At 37.4% G+C, this 23,621-nt stretch overlaps 1 protein-coding gene across 1 annotated transcript in view; it reads right to left on the reverse strand.

Moving 5' to 3' along the window:
• AFG1L (AFG1 like ATPase) overlaps positions 1-23,621 on the reverse strand; it is a 201,989-nt gene that overhangs the window by 35,529 nt on the left and 142,839 nt on the right. Inside the window, exons 10-11 of the mRNA XM_047102407.1 lie at positions 1,664-1,734; positions 1,307-1,407 (exon numbers count right to left, since the gene is read on the reverse strand). Coding sequence (XP_046958363.1) covers positions 1,307-1,407; positions 1,664-1,734 — 172 coding nt within the window. The remainder of the gene's footprint in view (positions 1-1,306; positions 1,408-1,663; positions 1,735-23,621) is intronic.

Below are 23,621 nucleotides of genomic sequence, written 5' to 3' on the forward strand. Positions count from 1 at the left end.
CTAAGTGTCTCCTGAAATAATGATCACATAAAAAAATATAGGTAAATACTCAGTATCTGCTCCAGGAGACCATCTTCCCCCAAAATGGAACAGGTCTGTCCTTCTTCTCTCCTCCCTAGGTGTCCTTCTATGGAAGAAAGATGAGCCTCATCTTTTGAATACATAAGATTTTTCTCAAGTTTATTTCTCTGGCAAAGTAAGTAAAACTTAAATGAAAGCACTCATAGAATTTTGTTTAGAGATAAAATTCAACCTTGATGAAACGATCCCGTAGAAGTGTGAAGGATCCACATTACCCAGAACAACTTTCACTACCAGGGGTGACCTCATCACCCTGTCAGAGGATGTGACTAGCTCTTAAACCTTACTGAAGTGCTTTATTTCTGTAATAACAATTGCAGATTAGATTCATCTCTGACTTAAAAATTACAAAATTACACTGGTTAAAAGTAATTAATTCATTAGCTTGTAAGAAAAGTACTCATAAAATGGTGGGCAACTATAAATAAAGATTTTCTTCTTCCCACTCGCTGAAAAATTCTTTCTTGAGTTGCCTAAAACTTAAGATAAGTCGGAGACTATTTACATGACAACTGAGGAATTATGCTTAAAGTTATGTATAATTTGGATTCTTCTCAAGATTTACAGTCAATAAATACATTAAATATCCATTGAGTAGTGACAATTCTAGAGCTTCTAAAAGACAGAATTCATACCTATAATGAAGTTACAATCCAGGTCTTTCTCACTGATATGAATGTGTGTGTATATATATACATTTTTTTCTCTGTTGAGTATATTATTATATAATATAGATGGCACAGTTATAGAAATTCACTTTCTTTGACCCTCACCCAAATAGGTCAGTCATGGCAATAACAGGTGGGCAATGGGACTGAGGGACAGAAATTCTTCTGTCCTACTTCCTTGGATCATGGTGGTATTACTTCATCTTCCTTGTTTCACATACTAATCTCACTTCAATTTAGAAAAAAAAAACATAATTCTCTTACGTTTGACTTTTACAGAACATTCCTAAAAGTGATTTTTGTTTTGCTTCCAGCAACAGTTGATAGTTCTCTCTGTATTTCTAATTTTGCTTTAGCATCCCTCTAAGTACAAATTTTGAGCCAATATCTATAAAAGGGACATGGCATATACAGATGAGTATTTCCCTTAATGAGACTTTTAAATCAGTTCCGACTCTGTGAATGGTATTTTAAAATCTGAAACAGGCAGAGAGGAAAATATGAAGTATTTTAACATGTGAAAAGGCCAATGAGTCTGGACGTGTCTGGATACTTACTCTCTCACACAGCTCTTCAAATGTGCAGTCGGCAACAGTTCCACAGGCTTTATTCAGCCGCAGCTCTCTGCCTTGCACTTTTAGAATCCTTGGTCTAGTTACTATGGGAACATGAACAAAGACTCAATCTTGTCTGGATAATTACTATAAAATTCATCTCTTACAGATAGGAAATGCATAGCTTGATGAATAATAGCACATGATTCAACACATAAATTAGACAAAATGCTGATACAATGACTGCCACTTGAGCGTGGCATCAACCCATATACAGCAATGGAACTTATTAATTGGTCAGTGGAGATTGGGCATTGTGTTCTAAATGTATTCTCTTTCAAGAGAAATTAACTTACGTACAATCATTTTGTTTCTGAGCCAGCTCATCAAACAACTTATCCATGACAGCCTCCACATCAGCTTCACTTGTGCTACAGTGAAAAGAATAATAGAATATGAAATTAATAACACTTGAAGCCAACATCAAACAGCTGCCTGAGCCTGCTTAGCTTTTTGCCCATAAAGAAAGAGAACAGGATGTTATGCTCTAAATACAAACATTAGATTTAGAATACACTTAAAAGCAGAGAATATTAACTCTCAGGTAGATGATTCTGCCTTATTTGCATACACTGAAAGACTTCTGTGCTTCTGGCTGTTTCCAGTAATGAGACGATACAGGCAGAGTAAATCCATTAATACTATGTGTACACAATGAGAAGAAAGGCTTCTGGCTCTCTCTTGCATGCAAAACAAGAGCAAATAGACAAGGCAGTCAAGCATCCAGCAAAGTATCCTTTGAAATCTCTACTGAGAGGGTACATGTGAAATTAAATATTGAAGCTGCTTAAAAAAAAAAAAAAAAATCAAGTCAAGCCACTGGCTGAGAGGATCAAACATCCAGAATTAAATGACCAGCTTCGAAATACCAACTTGATCTGCACATCAATAACTTTATCAGACTTCGAGTATAAGGACAATTATAGACCACACAGTTTCTCTCAAAAGTGTCCTTGTCAGAAATTCGAGAAAACTCTCTCCTTCTGAGATGCCTACCACTTGCCGGCTACTGGAAGTTAGTCTCATCAAAGAATCCTTTGTATTCTAATTACAAATCACCATATGGTTTAGGGAACTCACAAATACAAATGTGATAACACTATGGCCTTTTTTCCTGTCACTTTTTTTTTTTAAAGAGAGATTTATAAATTAACTGTCAATAAAATAACCGGCAGAAAAAAATAAATGCTGTTAAAAAAAAAAACTTCAAGTGCAAATATAAGTTTACGTCAACTCTACATACAACCTTATACAGGATAACTTGCCGATATGCTTAATTTTGACATACAAATCACTCTCACCTAGGTGTGGAAGCAATTAAACTCAATTCTGGACATCATCTCAATAAAGTCTTACTGAAAACTAAAATGACAAATTATTTTTTCTTTAGATTAAGTTTAAACAAAACTAAACTCATTCCTTCCCTGAGATAATTATCAGGTAGCAGGCATTTAACACACCAGCACCTAATTCTTCAACTGTTCTCCAGCAAATGCTTTTAAAACGCCATTTGCATTTTGTTATGTTATTATTCAGTTATTATGAAGGATATGGAATTGTCACATTCCATGTAATAACCATTCCACCTGAAAGGATCTTAAAAACATCATCTGCAACGGTTAACTTTGCAGGGGAAATGCTATTTGACTTAAGTAAGGCCTTGTATGACATCTGAGTAGGGTAGTATTAAAATAATAAAATGGCACTACAGAAAGTGATTATAGAGACAAAAAAACAACTTTAAAGGTAGAAAGAAATCACACAAGCCAATGTAAATATCAACGCCCACACCAAGCACATGTATGTTTAGATGGGTTTGCCAACATTATTCTTGAGAATTCATTTAGAATTGTCTCCACGTTGTAATGGGCGTAAACACAACAACTGTTGGAGAAGCCAAAGCACTTTTTAAGGGATATAGAGAAGGAGCAAAGCCAAACACCAAGGATATCTGCTGGCTTGTAGAAAGTTAACTTCTCCTTAGGATAGGCATGTTACCCAACAGAAGGGGAGAGATGAATTTTGAAAAATAACCAAGGCAGAACACGATTACATTTCTAAAAGCATATTTGGTCAATAAATAATTGCTTCCAAATTTCATCAGTGGTGATTTCTGTTTTACTCTGCGCTCTAATATACTGTAACATTAAAATGAGGCTCACAAGGGGCGCCTGGGTGGCGCAGTCGGTTAAGCGTCCGACTTCAGCCAGGTCACGATCTCACGGTCCGTGAGTTCGAGCCCCGCGTCAGGCTCTGGGCTGATGGCTCGGAGCCTGGAGCCTGTTTCCGATTCTGTGTCTCCCTCTCTCTCTGCCCCTCCCCGTTCATGCTCTGTCTCTCTCTGTCCCAAAATAAATAAAAAGCGTTGAAAAAAAATTTTTTTTTAAATAAAAAAAAATAAAATTAAATTAAAAAATAAAATGAGGCTCACAAGACTTTAGTCAGGCCACATCTACATCATCTATGAAATTACTATACATGATTTCACTATTAGTGAAATGGCACACTGCATGTGAAATGTGAAATGTATATAATGTGAAATGATACAATTATTTTTATTATAGCAGTATCTTACAAAAATTCTATTATCATAAAAAGTTACTCAGAAATTATAACATGCAAAATAAAATTTTTTACTGCTGTAGTGGCCTAAAAATAAATGTTCACAAAACTAGTTCGTGTAATGTACAATTGAATAGACGGTTTTCCATCTAAGCCAATTTGTACTTGACCTCAGGGAGTGAGTTCTATTGACTGGCTGAAGGACAGGAACCTCAGCTTCATATTGTCTTAAAAACAGGAGGGGCTGGTATGCCTTTTTGGTTCTATTAGATGTATCCATGTGGACACAAAATAAATGAGGATGATATGAAAGAAACCCTTACCAGAAATAAACTTATTCATAATTCCTTAACAGGTAATTTATAAGAAAACCTTAGTCTTCACCCTCAACCAGACCAGATTTCCCTACTTAAAAGGATGCATCAATCAGAGCTAACTTTTTTTTCACGTTTTTATTTATTTTTGAGAGAGAGAGAGAGAGAAAGTAGAGGAGGGGCAGAGAGGGCAGGGGGACAGAAGATCTGAAGCAGGCTCTGTGCTGACAGCAGAGAGCCCAATGCCAGGCTAGAACTCACAAACCATGAGATCATGACCTAAGCTGAAGTCAGACGCTTAACTGACTGAGCCACCTGTCAATAAAATAACCGGCAGAAAAAAATAAATGCTGTTAAAAAAAAACTTCAAATGCAAATATAAGTTTACGTCAACTCTACGTACAACCTTATACAGGATAACTTGCCGATGTGCTTAATTTTGACATACAAGTCACTCTTACGTAGGTGTGGAACCCAGAACTAACCTTTTTTTAAAGGATGAGAATTAGAGGGGTGCCTGGGTGGTTTAGTCAGTTAAGCGTCCAACTCTTGGTTTCTGCTAAGGTCATGATCTCACGGTTGGTGGAATCGAGCCCCATGTTGGGCTCTGCATTGACAGCATGGAGCCTGCTTGAGATTCTCTTTCTCCCTCTCTCTCTGCCCCTGCCCTTGCTTGTGTGCTCGCTCTCTCTCTCTCTCTCTCTCTCTCTCAAAATAAATAAATAAACATTAAAAAAAAAAGATGAGAATTAGAAAAGTAAAAAGAGAAATTAAAACCTACCTATCCATATTAGTTTAAAAGATTCAGAGTTTTACTAATTATACAAGTTCATATCTGGTTTAAACATCTTTGAATATGCTTTGTAATTCTAGTAAAAAAATTTAGATGATTCTGAACTATTTCAATGTGCCACACAGGGAAGAACAAAAGCTGTATTTATTGAGCAACTATTATGTAACAGCTAATTTACCTATACTACCCCACCCTGCCATGCATGTAGTATGTGTTATTATCCCATTTTTACAGAGCAGAAAACTGACACTCAGAGAATTAAGTCACTTATCTAAGATCTTAAAACACAAAACCTTACAACAAAGTATTAGAAATAAAATAACAAAGTATTAGAAAACACAGTGGCAATATTTGTGGCATATTATCATACTAATGATTAATAATAATAATTAATATAATACCCCAACAGAAAAACTGATAAAGGACCTGAACAGACAAATTGCATTAAAAAATAGCTCAATGGGGTACCTGGGTGGCTTAGTCAGTTGAGCATCCTACTCTTGATTTCAGCTCAGCTCATGATCTCACTGTTTGTGGATTCGAGCCCCGTGTTGGGCTCTGTGGTCAGGCTCTGTGCTGACAGTGTGGAGCCTGCTTGGTATCCTCTCTCTCTCTGGCTCCCTGCCCCTCCCCCACTCATGCTCACTCACAAGTGCTTGCATACACACCTTCTCTCTCAAAATAAATAAACTTAAAAAAAAATAGCTCTGTGGGCAAGAAGCCTATGTAAAATCATTCATTCTTATTAGTGATAACAAATGCAAAGTAAAATCATGAGACCTTACTCTTTTATCTAAATTGGCAGAGATAAGAAAAATACTAGAGCAAGCCTCGGTAAGGGGAAAACAGACCCTCTTCATTTACTGCTGGGAGGAGTATAAAATTGGTACAAGAGTTCAGGTAATACGTCCAGATAATACGTAATAAAAACATTAAAAACATGCAAACCATATCACACGGCTATTTCACTCATGAGAATTTCACCTATGGAAATAATAATGGTTAACAACTATAAGGTTGTCCACTGTGACACCGCTAACATCAAAACAGTGAAAACAAATAAACAAAGAAACTAACGTCCCACAATGAGGAATACACTCACACAATGAAATATTACGCAGTTTTTGAGTACAACTTTTTCCTCTTGTCCTGAAACTGCAATTAAGGTCCAAAGATGATGGCTAGAAGTGCTTAGTGCCCCCAAGTGTCTAAAGAGAACCACCAATGTGCCACCAATGACTGGATCCAGACTCCTGCCCCCAGGGTTAAATAATGAAGAGAATCAGCCCTACTCCAAATGCTACCGTCTCTTCACCACACCACAGCATCTTTATAAGGAAGGGAAACGGGATCAGGAGTCATTGGTCTTTGTGTCTAGTATTTGTGATAAGACCCTTTTTCCTCCCTTCTTTCCCTTAGGACTTTTTCTCCTGGTTGGCTTCTAGTTTCATAGCATTGCGGTCAGAAAAGATGCATGGTATAGCTTCAATCTTTTTGAATTTTTTGAGGCTGGTTTTGTGGCCTAACGGGATCTATTCTAGAGAATGTTCCACATGCACTTGAAAGAATGTGTGTTCTGCTGTTTTAAGATGGAATGTTCCGAATATATCTGTTAAATTCATCTGGTCCAGTGTGACATTCAAAGCCACTGTTTCCTTGTTGATTTTGTTTAGATGATTGTCCATTGCCATAAGTGCCTTCTCCTTAGGAAAGAAGAGGATGATTTACCTTCTCTCAAAGACAAGTGATGGGGGGGAAGGTTCTCTACAACAATCACTTGGAAAGATTAGGGTAGCCTGAAAGAAGAAAAATCTGGCATTGTTTGTTTGTTTGGACGAGTAGGACCTTGGTAGATTGAGAAATCAGAAGGTGGGAGATGGGAGTGCTAAGCTAATAGGAAGCAAGCCAATTCTCACTAAAAACTCTCCAAAGGTTCAGCACTACTAGATATACTTGAAGATATCAGTCAGGCTGGAAACAGGGGCACTGTTGGAAAATAAGACAAAGACAGTTCTTTAGACTCCCTGCCTTTACCTGGATAGCAAGATTCCTCTACCTCCTCCATTCCAGCTGAAACTGATAAGTTTAGCATCTGGGTCCGTTTTAACAACGAAGAAAGGGGGAGAGACACCATACTGAAATCCTACATATTAAATAGCAAAACCAACAGTTCCTCCCTCTACAGCATCCAGAACCCTACCAGCCAAATTTCCACCCTAGGAAGTAGAAAGATTGGAGGAAACGCTCTGGAGGAAAATGAATAATCAAAAGAAAGACTTGTAAGATAGTGACATCGGGAATTCTTCCATGGAAAAACCTGACTTGCCACCTTGTTTACCACTGTCCAGTGAGGCATACCAATCAATAACACCCTATCCATAATCAGCTTTTTAATGCTTCAATCTTAAGTGTGAATGGACAACCAAGTATTTCTAGGCATTTAAGGAAAACCTCTAAGATAGAAGATAAAGACCAAAATAAAGAAATAGAAAAAAGGATATTGGAGGAAACAAAGAAAAATACACTCTAATACACCTAGAGAGAAGAAGATATTATATCCATAGAATAAAGAAGAATGCTGTAAATGGAAAGAACAATTAGCGCATATAAAAGAGCTCTAAATAGGACTGTTAAATAAAAAGTTCAGGAAAAGAATTAGAAGAAAAAGGTTGAAGTAATCTTCCAGAAAACTGAACAAAAGGAGTACAAAAAAACAGGAGACAGAGGAGAAAATAAAAGAATTAGAAAATAAATCCAGAAGGTCCAATATCTAACCAGGAGAAGCTCCAAAACCTATGGAGAAAAAAAAGCAGCAGCACTGAAAAAATAAAAATAAAATTTCCTAGAACAGAAGAACATGCTTGTCTAAGTTGAAAGAGTCCAGGGGCACCTGGGTTGCTCAGTTGGTTGAACATCCGACGTTGGCTCAGGTCATGATCTCACTGTTCGTGAGTTTGAGTCCCTGACCCTTCACTGCTGTCAGCTCAGAGCCTGCTTTGGATCCTCTGCCCTCTCTCTCTCTCAAAAATAAACATTAAAAAAAAAAAAAAAAGTCCTGTGAACACTGAGCACAAAGAATGGGGGAAAAGGCTCCATTCCAAGGCATATTACCATGAAACTTCAGAAACCAGGAATACAAAAAGAATATTCCAAAAACTTCAAAAGAAAAAACAGTTTAAATATAAAAGGTCAAGAAACTGATTTGTATCAATTCCCATCAAACTTTGCAACTATAATAAGGGAAGCACAAAGATAATAGTATGCCATCTAAAATTTTCTAAAGGGAAATTATTGCCAAACTATCCATGCCCAGTCAAATTATTAATCAAGCAAAATAAAGATATTTTTGGACAGGTGATTTCTCAAAAAATCCATTTCCCACGCAGCCTTCTTTGTAAGATAGTAGAGGGTGTGCTCTCAGAAAAGCGAGAAGAGTTCTTGGTCCAGTAGAACCAAATAAGCACTTCCCCCAGTGACCCTCCTGCCCATGGCAGCTATAAACTCTAGACAAAAGAGAAAATAGGTAATCTGAAAGCACTGGACAGTGAACAGAAGCAGGCAGATTCTGGAAAGAACTGACACTTGGGAAAAGGGAAAAACATGGGGTGAATTACCCATTTTACAACTTTCAGACTGAAGGCAGTAAAGTTAGGACTGCTCAGGGCAACTAAAACTCCAAAGAAAACCTGCAGTCCTTCTGGCATGGAGAACCAGAGGAGAGTTGAGGGTAACCACACAGGTGGAAAATCAGGGGGCATCCCCGCAAAAAAGTGTTTCCGATTCCTGAAATCATAAGTTATTCTGTATTCATCACAATATTTTATGCATTTTCAAATAATGTGTGTCCATAATAATAAACAGTGAATCATTTTTCTGTACAGGGTTTTACTAAAAGCTTCAGTTTCCTGTAAAAAAATAGCATAAAAATAAATTCATGACTTATCATGATTACAATATACTATGACATTTTTAGATATTTATACAGATTTGCGTATTTATATATTATAATATATTATGCTGTATATTTCACCAACATAAAAATGATCTCTACTGGATATGCACTTTTGATAGTAGAAAATATTAAAAGGAAACAACACAGGGGCACCTGCGTGGCTCAGTCGGTTGAGCATTCGACTTCAGCTCAGATCATGATCTCAGGGCTGGTGAGTTTGAGCCCCGCGTTGGGCTCTGTGCTGACAGCTCAGAGCCAGGAACATGCTTAGGATTCTGTCTCCCTCTCTCTTTCTCTCTCTCTCTCTGCCTCTTTCTGCTCATGCTCTGTCTCTTTCCCTCTCAAAAATAAATAAACATTTAAAAATTTTTTAAAAAAGGAAACAACACAAAATAAATACAAAATAAAATTATTTTAAAAGTATCTCTAATATTTAATAGGTAAAAGATTTTTTTTAATTGAAGGTTTTTAAAACACATAGCATTAATCAGCCTCTCTAATAGATCTGATCTTTGCTGGTTGACAAATATTCCAGACATAGGAAAATGCCATTTTGCACTGATACTGATCAAATCATTATGAGCGTATCCTAAATTATTTTCAAGTTGGGTGTTAGGGTATCTATTGCTTTACATAAACTCATTTCCCTTATTAACATGTGTCTAGCTTCGTTCATTCAATTTATCTACTTAAAAGCCTATCCCCAAACACAGTCCCACTGGGGGTTAGGATTCACCCATGGATTTGGGGAGGACACAATCCAGTCCTGAACAATGCGCATTTGGGTAGCTTACCATTCAGGACAACCATGAATAGCGCTATGTGGACATGCTAGCATGTGCCTTTTGGTAAACTTACGTGTACATGTCTGTTGGTTGTATACCTAAAATTGCTGCTCATAGGACATACCAATGTTCAGCTTGGTAAATATTGCCACACACTTTTCCAAAATGGTTATGGCAGTTTACTCTCTTATGGGCACATACAGAAAGTTCTACTTGTTCTTCATCCTTGCCTACACTTGTTTTTTTTTTTCCCCATCTCTTCCATTGTAGTTGATTTTAGTGGACATGAATGATTTTAATGTAAGTTGCCTCAAATTATTTTTGGAAGTGGGTGGGGTTTAAAATACAAATATAATTAATCCAGTAGTTAATCCAGAAGCATTTGCTTAGTAAAATGTCATTATGATATACATAAAATTTAAAAACCATTCTTAAGGGGTGCCTGGGTGGCTCAGTTGATTGAGAGTCTGACTCTTGATTTCGGCTCATGTCATGACACGGGATGGAGCCCTGTGTCAGGCTCCATGCTGAGTGTGGAGCCTGCTTAAGATTCTGTCTGTCTGTCTGACTGTCTGTCTGTCTGTCTGTCTGTCTCTCTCTCTCTCTCTCTCCCTCCCTTCTTCTCTCCCTATCCCCCATTCACACTCTTTCTCTCTGAAATTAAAAAACATCAATTATTTTTAAAAACACTAAGATCTCTTGACTTTTTTAAGTAGGAAATTTCAAGAACATAACATTATTATAAAATTTCCCACCAGAGAAAATGACTTTAACCTCAAAATAGGAAAAGAAAGGTACTTATAATGGAGAAAAACTGGAGTAATGGGAATGAGTCTATGACTCCATCTTACCTAACAATCTATCCTCAAAAATACAACCATGCCTGTGAAGCTCCAACGAAGGAACAGGATCAGACAGTTTTCAAAAAATTAAGTGTTTGGGACACAAGACCTAATGTTGGCAATAGGTATATTCAGAAAACAAATGTACAAAAACTACTCAAGGATCTACGTTATACATAACTACAAACAGTGATTAAAATCTGACCTAAGTTACAAACATAATTAAAAGATATTCTACCCTAACCAGTCAAATTTGAAGAAGGTATAATACCTGGTAGTCAACAGCAGTTGCATGGAAAAGCTGCAGCCTAAAGATAGCACTAAATTAAATGATTTTTTTCAGCATAAAAGGTAAGCTAAATTCAAAGTTTTCTTTCAGGGCTACAAGAATATCATGTCACATAGCAAGGAAGAAAACTTTCTCTTCAGCTTCATGTAGTTCAATTTTAACCACAAAGTGCGATGTCTTAAGAAAGAGTGACGGGTTGGGGCACCTGGATGGCTTAGTAGGTTAAGCATCCGACTCTTGATTTCGGCTCAAGTCATGATTTCACAGTTCGTGAATTCAAGTTCTGCATCAGGCTCTGTGCTGACAGTGCAGAGCCTGCTTGAGACTCATTCTCTCTCTCTCTCTCTCTCTCTCTCTCCCTCTCCCTCTCCCTCCCTCTCTGCCACTCCCCTGCTCATGTTGTCTCTCTATGTCAAAATAAATAAAAACTTAATAAATAAATAAACAAACAAATAAAAGAGTGACTTGAGTAGCATGAAAATGATCAGGAGAAAATGCAGAAATTAAGCTCAGGTGCTATGAATTGTATCCCTCCGGTAAAACAGACACATAAGCTCCTACAACTGAGTAGGGATAAAGAATTTAAGTGACTTCCTTCAATTCTAGGTAATTGCCCCACCAGTGGGATGCTACTGTATGCCAGCGTTTGGGGCAAATAGGATGCAAAACAGAAAATCTGCCCACAGATGATCAAAAGTCAGAGAATTAAAATCATTTCTGAAGAAAAAGCAAAGTCATTCTTTCCAGATGATTTTTTTTTGGGGGGGGGGGGGGTGGAGTGTACACAGGGCCCAGGCAGAGCCCAGACTATTTTTCCTTTGTTCTATAACGCCCTGGTAAAATCCACCCATTTCATTGCTTCTGTCACTTTTTGTTAAGCGTGGAAACTGCAGTGGAGGGGCAGGTTTCTACTTTGTGCTAAGTAGTACTGCTGTGTCTTTAAGTCAGAAAAGCCCTGGAATCGACCACTGTTTCGTTGCCAGAAAATCTGGCATGAACTCCTACAGGAAACCTGTGAGTACAGTACCCTGGAGTAAAAGCCTGATTGCTTTGGAAGTATGAGAACCATGATTTATTTTTCCATATTAAATTAGTAAACAGAAAGGAAAGTAATCAGTCATTCCAATTTTAAGAAAATTTCTATAGCGGAAATCAGGCATTCAACAAAAAAACTTGGAGAAATAGAACATGTCAAAAAAGACCTTATTATTGCTGGATCATTTGAAATTCTCAACTAAAATTCCAAAAGAAGTGGAGGTTTCTAGAAGAGGGTCACACATGAATTTAAATGGAAATTAATTTCTTCAAGAACCTCCCACTTCATTAGGATTGACTCAGAGGAACAGAATGCTACCCACACTTTGCCCCTTTATCCCCTTTTTAAAATCAACAGCTTGTTAGGGTATCAACAAGTAGAATAGGGTTGGCTTTCCTTGGTCCCTCTCTCTCCATGTTCTCTATTCCAGAGAGCCAAAGTTGATTCAACGAGGGAGAAATTTCCCCTTCCTCTTAGAGTTCTTGTGCCAAACTTCCCTGGCAGTGAGCCTTCTCACTCTACTGATTCCTTGTGTATTCATGCTGTACAGCTCTTTGTGCTCTTACCAAACATAATCTGGGGCTGGAGGCAGGTCTAAGATTAAGTTGGTTTATATTTGCCTTAATATAAAACAGACTTGGTTGCATTTCAAATCCTGTAGGTTTGTTTTACATAACGGAATCAGTTGTTAGAATGGATTTTGTCCTAGTATTTATCTTCTCAATCACTCAAAGGCTTAATTGACTGTTCAGAGATCCATTTCAATCTCTAAATTTCCCACCATTCTCACTCACCTGGAGAGTAACTTACCGGTTCCATTAATCTTGACCTGTGTCTAATGCAGAAAGTGGGACCTAGCACCTTTCGCTCTCAAATTCCAGACCTTGACCCCCTCTTCTCAGCCCCAAACTCCATATAAAATTTCTACTAAATCTAAATATTGCATTTCCCCACAAATAAGTCAGTGGTGTAACATGCAGACCTGCAACTTGGTAGATACAATAATATTTCCTTTTCATAAAATTTAAGAAAAGCTAGAATGACTGAAGATTACAAAAATAAATAAATAAAAACGAGGAAGAAGCTAGGGAGCAAAAAGCTCTGACTCCTCTTCAGGAGAAGAAAACGGTCCTATCCATCTGGGAAAGGGAGGACAAGGGAGTTTTAACAGTTAAAAAAGTACACAGCAAGGAACTAAAGACCAAGGACTTTTGCCAGATCAGCTTTCCTAATGTTGAAGAATTCCTTTATACACATGTAATCTATTTGAAGATGAAAGAAAAAAGAATATAAGAATTCTATGGAAATCTAAGAACTTTATTCTATACTTTTACAGGTATAAGCATACATATAATTTACTCGTGTACACATTGTGTATATAGCTTATTTACACTTTACTAGATGAATACAGCCATATAGTTGAATACTTTGTCAGTGTGTTTAGCTGGAAATGGTGGGCCAGCTCTATTCTGGTCCTGTCTGGCCTGCGGAAAATAAACACTGTGATATGCTATTGTCAAATTACCATTCAATAAAAGAATGGAAGATAACAGTTATGCTGAGCTGACTGATGGAATCTGATACCAAAGTCTATACAAGATGAGCTTCTTTTGCTGCTATACCACTTTTTAGGAGGTATTTCAAACATTTCCAAATCTTTGAAATTGTTAATTCAGTACTCCCTAAGTTAATAAAAGATTAATAAATATTTAAGTGCACATCTAAATTATGTCAAAAAGGACAATTTTGTGATTTTAACAGACATAATAGCCTACCTATGTCCTACAGGATATAAAGCAGAAAGTTGTTGTTACTTACTAATATACAATTATAAGTTTATAATGTCACAGAGCCTTACTTATTCATAAAATATCAACAGGGGTTCTTATAAGAAAGATATTGTACATCTACTTTTGAGAACCAACTATATTCCTCCACCATAGAGCACTTTTTCCTATAGGTGGCCTGAGAATACAGACTTATTACCATTATTGGCCTTTTAATCTCAAAACATATAGTAGCATACAGTGCTTCATTTTGAATTTGAGACATTTCAGTTTGATGAAACTTTATACTTCTCAGAGATAAATAGCTCTTCACTAAAAGAGATACAAAAAAAAATAGTGAAAAAAATAAAAGATTAAAATTTACACTAAAAATATTCACTTAATGTAAAAACAGTAAAAGGAAGAACCAACAAACAAAAAAGGCATGAAACATAAAGTAAAAGAGCAAGTGTAAATCCAACTATATCAATAATACTATAACTTGTGAATGGATTAAAAAATTCAGTTGAAAGGCAGAGACTGTGCATGAATAAAAAGCAAGATCCAACGATATATTGTCTATATGAGGTATGCTTTAGGTTTCAATATGCAACTAGGTTGAAAGTAAAAACACAAGAGAAAAAAAAGTATCAACACAAAGAGCAACCACTACTAACATTAGACAACACAGACTTTATTTTTTTATCTTTGTTTTAACGTTTATTTATTTTTGAGACAGAGACAGAGCATGAACGGGGGAGGGGCAGAGAGAGAGGGAGACACAGAATCGGAAACAGGCTCCAGGCTCTGAGCCATCAGCCCAGAGCCCAATGCGGGACTCGAACTCACGGACCGCGAGATTGTGACCTGAGCTGAAGTCGGACGCTTAACCAACTGAGCCACCCAGGCGTCCCCAGACAACACAGACTTTAAAACAAAAAATGTGATTTGAGATTAAATAAACTTCAATACATAAGGATAAATATAACAATTACAAACATATGCACCTAACAACTGAGCCCCAAAATACATGAGGCAAAAACTGACATAAGTGAAGGGAGAAATAGACAGTGTAGCATAATAGTTGGGAGACTTGAATATCCAACTTTTTTTCAACTTTTTAATTAAGATTTTATTTTTAAGTAATCTCTACACCCAATGTGGGGCTTGAACTTACAACCCCAAGATCAAGAGTCACATGATGTACAGAGTGGGCCAGCCTGGTGCTCCCAACTTTCAATAAGAATACAACAATTAAGGAGAAGATCAAAGGAAATATAAAACTTAGAATACAACTGGGGTGCCTAGGTGGCTCAGTCAGTTAAGCGTCCAACTTTGGCCTAGGTCATCATCTTGCAGTTTGTGAGTTCGAGCCCCGTGTTAGGCTCTGTGGTGACAGTTCAGAGCCTGGAGCCTGCTTCAGATTCAGTGTGTGTCTCTCTCTCTGTCCCTCCCCTGTTCATCCTCTCTCTCTCTCTCTCTCTCTCTCTCTCTCAAAAATAAACATAAAAAAAAGAAAAACTTAGAATACAATATACACTAACTAAACCTAACATACATCTATACAAACAATCCACTCAATTACAGCAGAATACACATTATTCTCAAGTGTATATGGCACATTCTGAAGGAAAGATCATATCCTAGGCCATAAAGCAAGCCTTAATAATTAAAAAAGGTTAAATTAGGGGCGCCTGGGTGGCCCAGTCAGTTAAATGTCAGACTTCAGCTCAGGTCACAATCTCACGGTTCATGGGTTCGAGCCCTGCATCAGGCTCTGTGCTGACAGCTCAGAGCCTGGAGCCTGCTTTCCATTCTGTGTCTCCCTCTCTCTCTGCCCCTCCCCTTCTCACACTCTGTCTCTCTCTCATGGCAATAAACATTTTAAAAAATGTTTTAATTAGAAAAAAGAGATTAAATTATATGAAGTATGTTTTTCAATCACAATGGAGTAAATTAGAAATAACAGAAAGGTATTTTGGAATCACAAATATATGAAAATTAAACTGTACACTCCTAAATGAACCAAGTGGGGAAAAGAAACAGAAATCAAAAAGAAATTAGAAAATACTTTGGGGGCGCCTGGGTGGCTCAGTTGGTTAAGTGTCTGACTTACTCTAAACTCTGAAGCAACCACAAAAAAAAAACAACAAGCTAATATAAGATATAAAATGGAATCTTAAAAATAAAACAAGTCAGAAAAAGAGGTAAATGGGAAGAACAGAAAAAATAAATGGCATATTTAAACCCAACCATAGCAATAATCACATTAAATGTAAATGGTTTAAACAACCTCATTAAAGGAAGAGAATGTCAGGGCACCTGTGTGGCTCAGTCAAGCATGTGACTCTCAGTTTTGGTTCAGATCATGATCTCACAGGTTTGTGAGATCAAACCCCACATTGGGCTCTGCACTGACAGCATGGAGCCTGCTTGGGATTCTCTCTCTCTCTCCCTCTCTGCCCCTGCCCCACTTGGGCTTCTCTTTCTCAAAAAGAAACATTAAAAAAAAAAAAAAGAAAGAGAATGTCAGATTACATAAAAAATAAATTCCCTACCATGTATTGCTTACAAGAAACATTTTAAGTATAATGAGACAGACAGGTTGCAAGACAAGGATGGGAAAAGATAGATCACATAAAAAGCTGAAGTGGCTACACTGATACTAAGCATAGACTTCAGAGCAAGATTTATAGAATAGGCAATCAACTGCTGGTGGGAATGCAAACTGGTGCAGCCACTCTGGAAAACAGTATGGAGTTTCCTCAAAAAGGTAAAAATAGAACTACCCTATGACCCAGTAATTGCATTACTAGGTATTTATCCAAAGGATACAGGAGTTTTGATTTGAAGGGGCATATGCACCCCAGTGTTTATAGTAGCACTATCAACAATAGCCAAAGTACAGAAAGAGCCCAAATGTCCATAGACTGATGAATGGATAAATACCTGCGCGCGCGCGCACGTGCACACACACACACACACACACACACACACACAAAATGGAATATTACTCAGCAATCAAAAAGAATGAAATCTTGCCATTTGCAACAATGTGGATGGAACTAGAGTGTAATATGCTAAGCGAAATAAATCAGAGAAAGACAAACATAAGATTTCGCTCATATGTGGAATTTAAGAAACAAAACAGATGACCATGGGGGAAGGGAAGCAAAAACAAGATAAAAAAAAGAGAGGGAGGCAAACTATAAGAGACTCTTAAATACAGAGAACAAACCGAGGGTTCCTGGTGGGGTGTTTTGTGAGAGGATGGGATAGGATAAATGGACGAGAGGCATTAAGGGGGGCACTTGTTGGGATGAGCACTGGGTGTTAAATGTAAGCGATGAATCACTAAATTCTATTCCTGAAATCATAGTTACATATATGTTAACTTGGATTAAAAAAAATCCTAATGTTATCATCTTTGTGGATGTTATATTAAGTATATATTACAGTAACTACTTTAATTGCTCTTATTGCTTTTTAAAATTAATAAATTAAAAAACATAAGTCAAAAAGAAACAAAAAACAAAACAAAAAAGAATTAGTTAGAATGGAGCACCAAATGTTGTATGAAGTGTTGAATCACTATATTGTACACCTGAAACTAATATTACACTGTATGTTAACTGGAATTTAAGTAAAAACTTTAAAAAAATAAAAAGAAAGGGGAAGGAGAAAAACAAAGAAAAGAAAAGGCAATCAACATATGTATAGAAAAATCATCAAATGTTTGAAAGCTAAACAACACATTTTAAAACAATCCATGGGTCAAAGAATAAATCACAAGGGAAAACAGGACATACTGAAATGTATGACATGCAATTAATATAGTACTCAGAAGAAAATTTATAGCATTAAAATGCTATATAAAAAGAGCAGGGGGTGCCTGGGTGGCTCAGTTGGTTAAGCAGTCAACTCTTGATTTTGGTTCTGGTCATGATCTCAAGGTTCATAAGATGAAGCCCTCCATAAGGCTCTGCGCTGACAGTGTGGAGCCTGCTTAGGATTCTTTCTCCCTCTCTCTCCGTCCCTCTCCCGCTCATGCGCATATGCACACTCTCTCTCACTCTCAAAATAAATAATAAAAAACTGAAAAAAAAGGACAAAGTTTTAAAATCAAGGACTTAAATTTCTATCTTTAAAAACTAGAAAAAGAAAAGCAAATTAAATCCAAACTAAGCAGAATAAAATTAATAATAAAGAGAAGTGCCAAAATCAATGAAATAGAAAACAGAAAGCAATGGAGAAAATCAATATAACAAAAGCTGTTTCTTTAGAATCAAAAGAATTAATAAAATTCCTGCTAGTATGATCAGAAAAGATAAAATTCTGTATCTTTTTTAAAAAAAACTTTATAATGGAAAATTTCACACATATACACATATAGAGTAGTATAATAAACTCAACATAAACAATCACCCACTCAACTCATAGCCAATGTTGTTTCATCTAAACCACTTCCCTCCCATAATTCTCTCACCCTGGATTATTCTGAAGCAAATCCCACACACTGTATTATTCTATCTGTAAATATTTTAGTTCATGAATATGATGACCTCATAAGTGTATAAACCGATATGTTCTGTGTTATCATGCTACAAAGGAATAAAGTTTAATCTGTAAACGTCAAAAATGTCCCAACCATCTTCTTCCCTTCCCCAGGCTTAAGGATTAGCCACATCAACAATCTTAACCCCATGAAGGTAGTTTCTCTAACTGCCAGAGGGAGAAATTCTGTTCCTTACCCTTTAAGGAACAGATTTCGGGAAGGCCTAGTGTCTGGTCTTGATGAAGGATTAGAAACTGAGCTTTGATTCACACTGATTGACAGTGAACATTCAGGCATATCCTAGAGTTTGCACTTGATCGCTGTACCTGGTGAGCAGCCTTGTACAATAGCCAGAGTCTCCACAACAGTCAGGATTCACCATGAGGGTGTAAGCCTCCCTGCTTCCCCCCCACCCCACCAACCCAAGAATGACAAAGGTGACCTGATGGGATCTTTGTCCTTGTCAGCTACTGGGCCCTCACATGTCAAAAAAACTTACAACTTCAAATGAGAATATGCTATGTCATCCTCTGTTTTTGTGCAACTATCACCACATGGATATGTTTCTGTAGCCTTTGCCACTAAACAAATGTTATATTCTTTTTTTTTTAAATTTTTTTTCAACGTTTATTTATTTTTGGGACAGAGAGAGACAGAGCATGAACGGGGAAGGGGCAGAGAGAGAGGGAGACACAGAATTGGAAACAGGCTCCAGGCTCTGAGCCATCAGCCCAGAGCCTGACGCGGGGCTCGAACTCACGGACCGCGAGATCGTGACCTGGCTGAAGTCGGACGTTTAACCGACTGCGCCACCCAGGCGCCCCACAAATGTTATATTCTTGAACTATGTAGTGTTTTCCCTTCAATACTATCAATACTCCATTGTGACACCATGAAAACTAGTGTCGGAAGTAGGAATAATATGAATGTAGAAGACTCTAAAACACACGTGAAGAGTATTCAGGGAACTAAAGGGAAAAGAATACAGTGGGCCCATATCTGGCACTGGACTATAAAAATTTACAGATGATGAGAGAAAAACTGTTTCAAAGAGGGATGTACACAACCTGCTATTGGGACTCTGGGCAGTCAGGTACATGAAACTGAAACAAATTACAGTCTAAAAGGAAAGGAGCTAGACTTAACAGTTTTTACATTGCTTCTATTGGCAGATGTTTCAGAGGGTCTTCAGTGGGAATTGGAACAGGAAATGACTGGGTTGGTACTCTAACCTGCTAAGAAAAACTAAGACTGACACTGTAAATTCCAATGTCTGAGACAGAGACACCTGGAATGGTAATGATGGGGAATGAGGAGAAGGTCCCAGGATGTCCTAGAGACTGTGAAGTAGAAGGTGGCAACTTCCCAGACAGAAGAGAGCTCTCTGCCAAAATTGTAGGCATGAAAAGATATGACAACAGAGCTAAGAAATGTTTTCAGTTTTCACTGATCTGGTTCTCTCAGTTGAGGGAAGAATGTGTAGGGACTATCACAGGCAAGAAACATGAAGTTTTTAATCGCAGGGAAGTATGTTTTAACATGTGTGAGCACCAGTCTTTGTTTTCACAGACCCTTCTCCCTCAAACAGAGCTGTAACCTTAAAGCTGTGTGGTTTGGGGTGGCAAACTCTTTTTTTTTTTTTTTAATGTTCAAAATATATTCTCAAAAATTATTTTCTATTTGGGATAAATATTTCCCAAGCGGGAGATTAAGAGTACTTGAGTCATGAAATGTCTATTGGTAAAAGAAGAAACTTCTTTTCGAAATAGGTTCAAAAGAAAGATAAATACATGTACTATATTAAGCCAGGTAAAAAATATGTGAATATTTGGGCTTTGCCTAAAAGTTGTAACATATTTTTCATCATTTCAATATGATCCATAGCTCCCATAAACATGAAAGTGAGATGGTTTTGAGACAATTTAATTAAAATATTAAATAAGTGAATAATGTGGTTAGATATAATTTCTAGAAGTGGTGGATGATTTGGTGGATAGGAGCCAAAAGAAATGAAGGGAGAAAGCCTAGCTTCTTTAAGGTTAAAAGTCTGGTTAATGTCCCCTATTGGGAGAAACGGTCCTCCACGGGTCTCTCACTCACCTGTACATTTTGCTAAGCACACCAAGAATGCGAGGCCCTGAACATTTCTCAAGGTTGTGTTTGGCACGAGAAACCTTAAGAAATGAGGCAATGTCTCCCTTGACACAAAAAACAGGCTTGCTTACTTCTGGTTATAACATGGTAGGTTCTCCAAGCTCAGAGTTCCTCTACTATAATACAGTTCACTGCCTAAACAGGTATTTATCTGGGCCCTTGGCAAAATTCCCCATGCTCCCCACAATGGGACTACAGGGCAAGGAGGGCACTAACCAACACACAACATGCTCTCTATGACAAGGGCAGTAAAATCCTTTGTCTCTGAACCGGCCTCTAGTATCTTCTGTCAGCATCCACGAAACCATACCAGGCAAACGTATTAGCCGTTAAGTAGGATAAAATCAAATTCCAGACCCGTTACTTTCTCCCCACCCCTTTTGGCTCAGTTTAGAGTCTTCCACTGAGGCCATGGCCTCTGTGCTGGGGGTGGGGTGTTTGTACGTGAGTGTGACAAAGATACGATGTTTGAATAGGAACCCACTCGCCACTCCCAACCCTAGTTTCTTCAACAGACTTAGAAAAAAGAATCTATACTACTCAGTTCCTGAATGAAAAAAGCAAAAGAGAGAAAGAATGAGGGAGTCGAACATGATCTGACCTTCTCTAGCCATGAAAAACTGTTAACTCCTCACAGATGTGACAGCAAAATAGCCTGGGGCAGCATCCCATGTACCCCTCGGCAGTGGTGTTTCCTGTCTGAAAAGAGATGCTCGTTGCATATAAAAAATGATAACCTCACTGTCGCTAGCTCCTAAGCAGAGAGCTAATGTGAAGCACTAAAATTCTCTGGAAGGCATGGGATAGGGCCACCCTTGGTAAATACCAGGCAGTTCAAAAACATTACTGGCCTAAGCCCCCACCCAAATACAAACAGGAAGCCCAATGCTTAGTCGACCTGTTTGGATTTTGGCAGACCATATTCCACACATGGGATTCCTATTGAGCCCAATCCACCAAGTAACCAGGAAGAGAATGGCTTTGTGCTCATCTCTGGGGTAAGCATGCAATTCTCACACGATGAAAATTTGGGACAACCACAGGTGTTTTAATTTCTGCAAAAGTTCATATATCTGGACTCAAGCTTCCTATCATTTGTAACTTGCTAAATTTGAAGTTTCTGAGTTTATTTTATAGAAGATTAAAAACTTCTTTGGATGGGTCCAAAACATCTGGAACTTATTTATAAAGGTACTGGAAGATTTCTACATTTAATTGATATAAAACTACAACTGAAATAGATTACATACAAACACATAATGTCTTACAGGAATTAGTTCTTGTGTAACCCAGACAATATTATGAACCATAAAAAGTGTTCCATGTCAGGGGTGCCTGGGGGGCTCAGTCCGTTAAGCATCTGACTCTTGGTTTCAGCTCAGGTCATGATCTCATGGTTCGTGACTTTGAGCCCCCGACGGGATCTGCGCTGACAGAGCGGGGCCTGCTTGGTATTTTGTCTCCCTCTCTCTCTCTCTGCCCCTCCCCCGCTTGTTCTCTATATTTCTATTAAAATAAATAAAAAATAAACTTAAAAACATATATATTAAAAAGTGTTCCATGTCAACTTTTGGGATAGTTTTTAAAATCTCTGGTAATTCTTGGTATTATTTGGATTGTGTTTGTTTGAGGACATTTTGAATCAGCTTTTTGAAAGTTAGACTAATAAAATACTGAATTAATGAATATTTCTATTCAATTAAAAATTATATATAGGATTTTGCTTGTATGAAATTCTGAGACAGTGCTTGGTGTTCCCCTGGAGGGAAGCTAGAATTCTGTTTTTCTTTTTAGGCAGTTGGGGGGCCAGTGAGATTGACAAAGGAGGAGTCTGAACTTGTATATATAGGAATGAGTACCAGATGTTCAGAGAGAGGGTAATAAAGAGAAACACATTCTATAATAGGACAATATATAGCATGGTACATTAAAAACCTGCTATGTGGGAACTAATTTGGATGTAAATTTTAAAAAATTAAAAATTAAATTAAAAATAAGGAAAGAAAGAAAGAAAGAAAGAAAGAAAGAAAGAAAGAAAGAAAAGAAAAAAAGAATAAAAAAATAAAATTAAAAAAAAACCTGTTATGTGGGAAATTAATAAGTTTCCCTGTAAGAACAAGATCAAAAGTGGGACGCCTGGGTGGCTCAGGTGGTTGAGCATCCGACTTTGGCTCAGGTCATGATCTCACAGCTTATGGGTTCGAGTCCCATGTCAGGCTCTGTGTTGACAGGCTCAGAGCCTAGAGCTTGCTTTGGATTTTGTGTCTCCCTCTCTCTCTGCCCTTTCCCCACTCATGCTCTCTCTGTCTCTCAAAAATAAACATTTAAAAAAAATTTTTTTTAATTAAAAGCAAAAAGGAACAAGATCAAAAGAAACCTAATTAAGTCAGAAATGTTAACATGACCCTAGGAAATTTTCTTTTACTCTGTCATGAAAGAAGTACTACATAAGGGCTCATGTGAAACAATATAAATTACATTCCCAGCACCCTGTCTTGGTATCTAATATTATTCTCCCACTTCTGAGATGATTTTAATTCCTGATTCTCCTCAGGAACACATATCTGCCTTACTCTCTGAGTGAGGTGTGCCTCTAAACTCTTTATTTTTGGTTATCAGATTATGGTGAAGCCCTTTTGATAATAAATGCATGAACAAAATCTACCTTCCCTGAGGATTAAATGAATTTATATATTTTTAAGAAAGTTGATCCAGAGTTTCATTCCTGGACTCTGAGACATTGTTAGATATCGTTTTCCTCCAATGTATGTTTTAAGTACAAACCTGAATTTCATTGTGTTAAAACTGTATTTTATCAGGAAAAGGAAGAGGCAGCCTTCGAGAGAAGGTCAGAGAGAAAATGGCCACGCTCCAAATAAAAGCAGCTTTCCACCTCCTGTCAATTCCACCAAGACCTCTCTAGCATAAACAAATTTCATGATTTAGACTCTTACCTAAGGAATTTCCCTTTAGGAAAATGCTTTAATTCTTCCACATAAGGATACATTTTGTAGGAAAACAGGGAACAAGGGTTACCTCCTTTGAAAAAGAATGCAGAGAATAATACGATACTAATTTCTAAGTACCACACAATCTGGAATATCACGAAATAGATAGCAAGGAATTGGGGAAAGATTGCAAATATCAGAAAAATTTAAAAACCAGAAAACACAAACATGAAAGAAACAGAGGGGGGAAAAGGTCCAAGTT

The sequence above is a fragment of the Lynx rufus genome, unplaced genomic scaffold (assembly GCF_022079265.1).
Source record: "Lynx rufus isolate CCGP_SWC_20201006 ecotype Redwood Valley unplaced genomic scaffold, mLynRuf1.p SCAF_6, whole genome shotgun sequence".
In the NCBI taxonomy this organism is placed as follows: domain Eukaryota; kingdom Metazoa; phylum Chordata; class Mammalia; order Carnivora; family Felidae; genus Lynx; species Lynx rufus.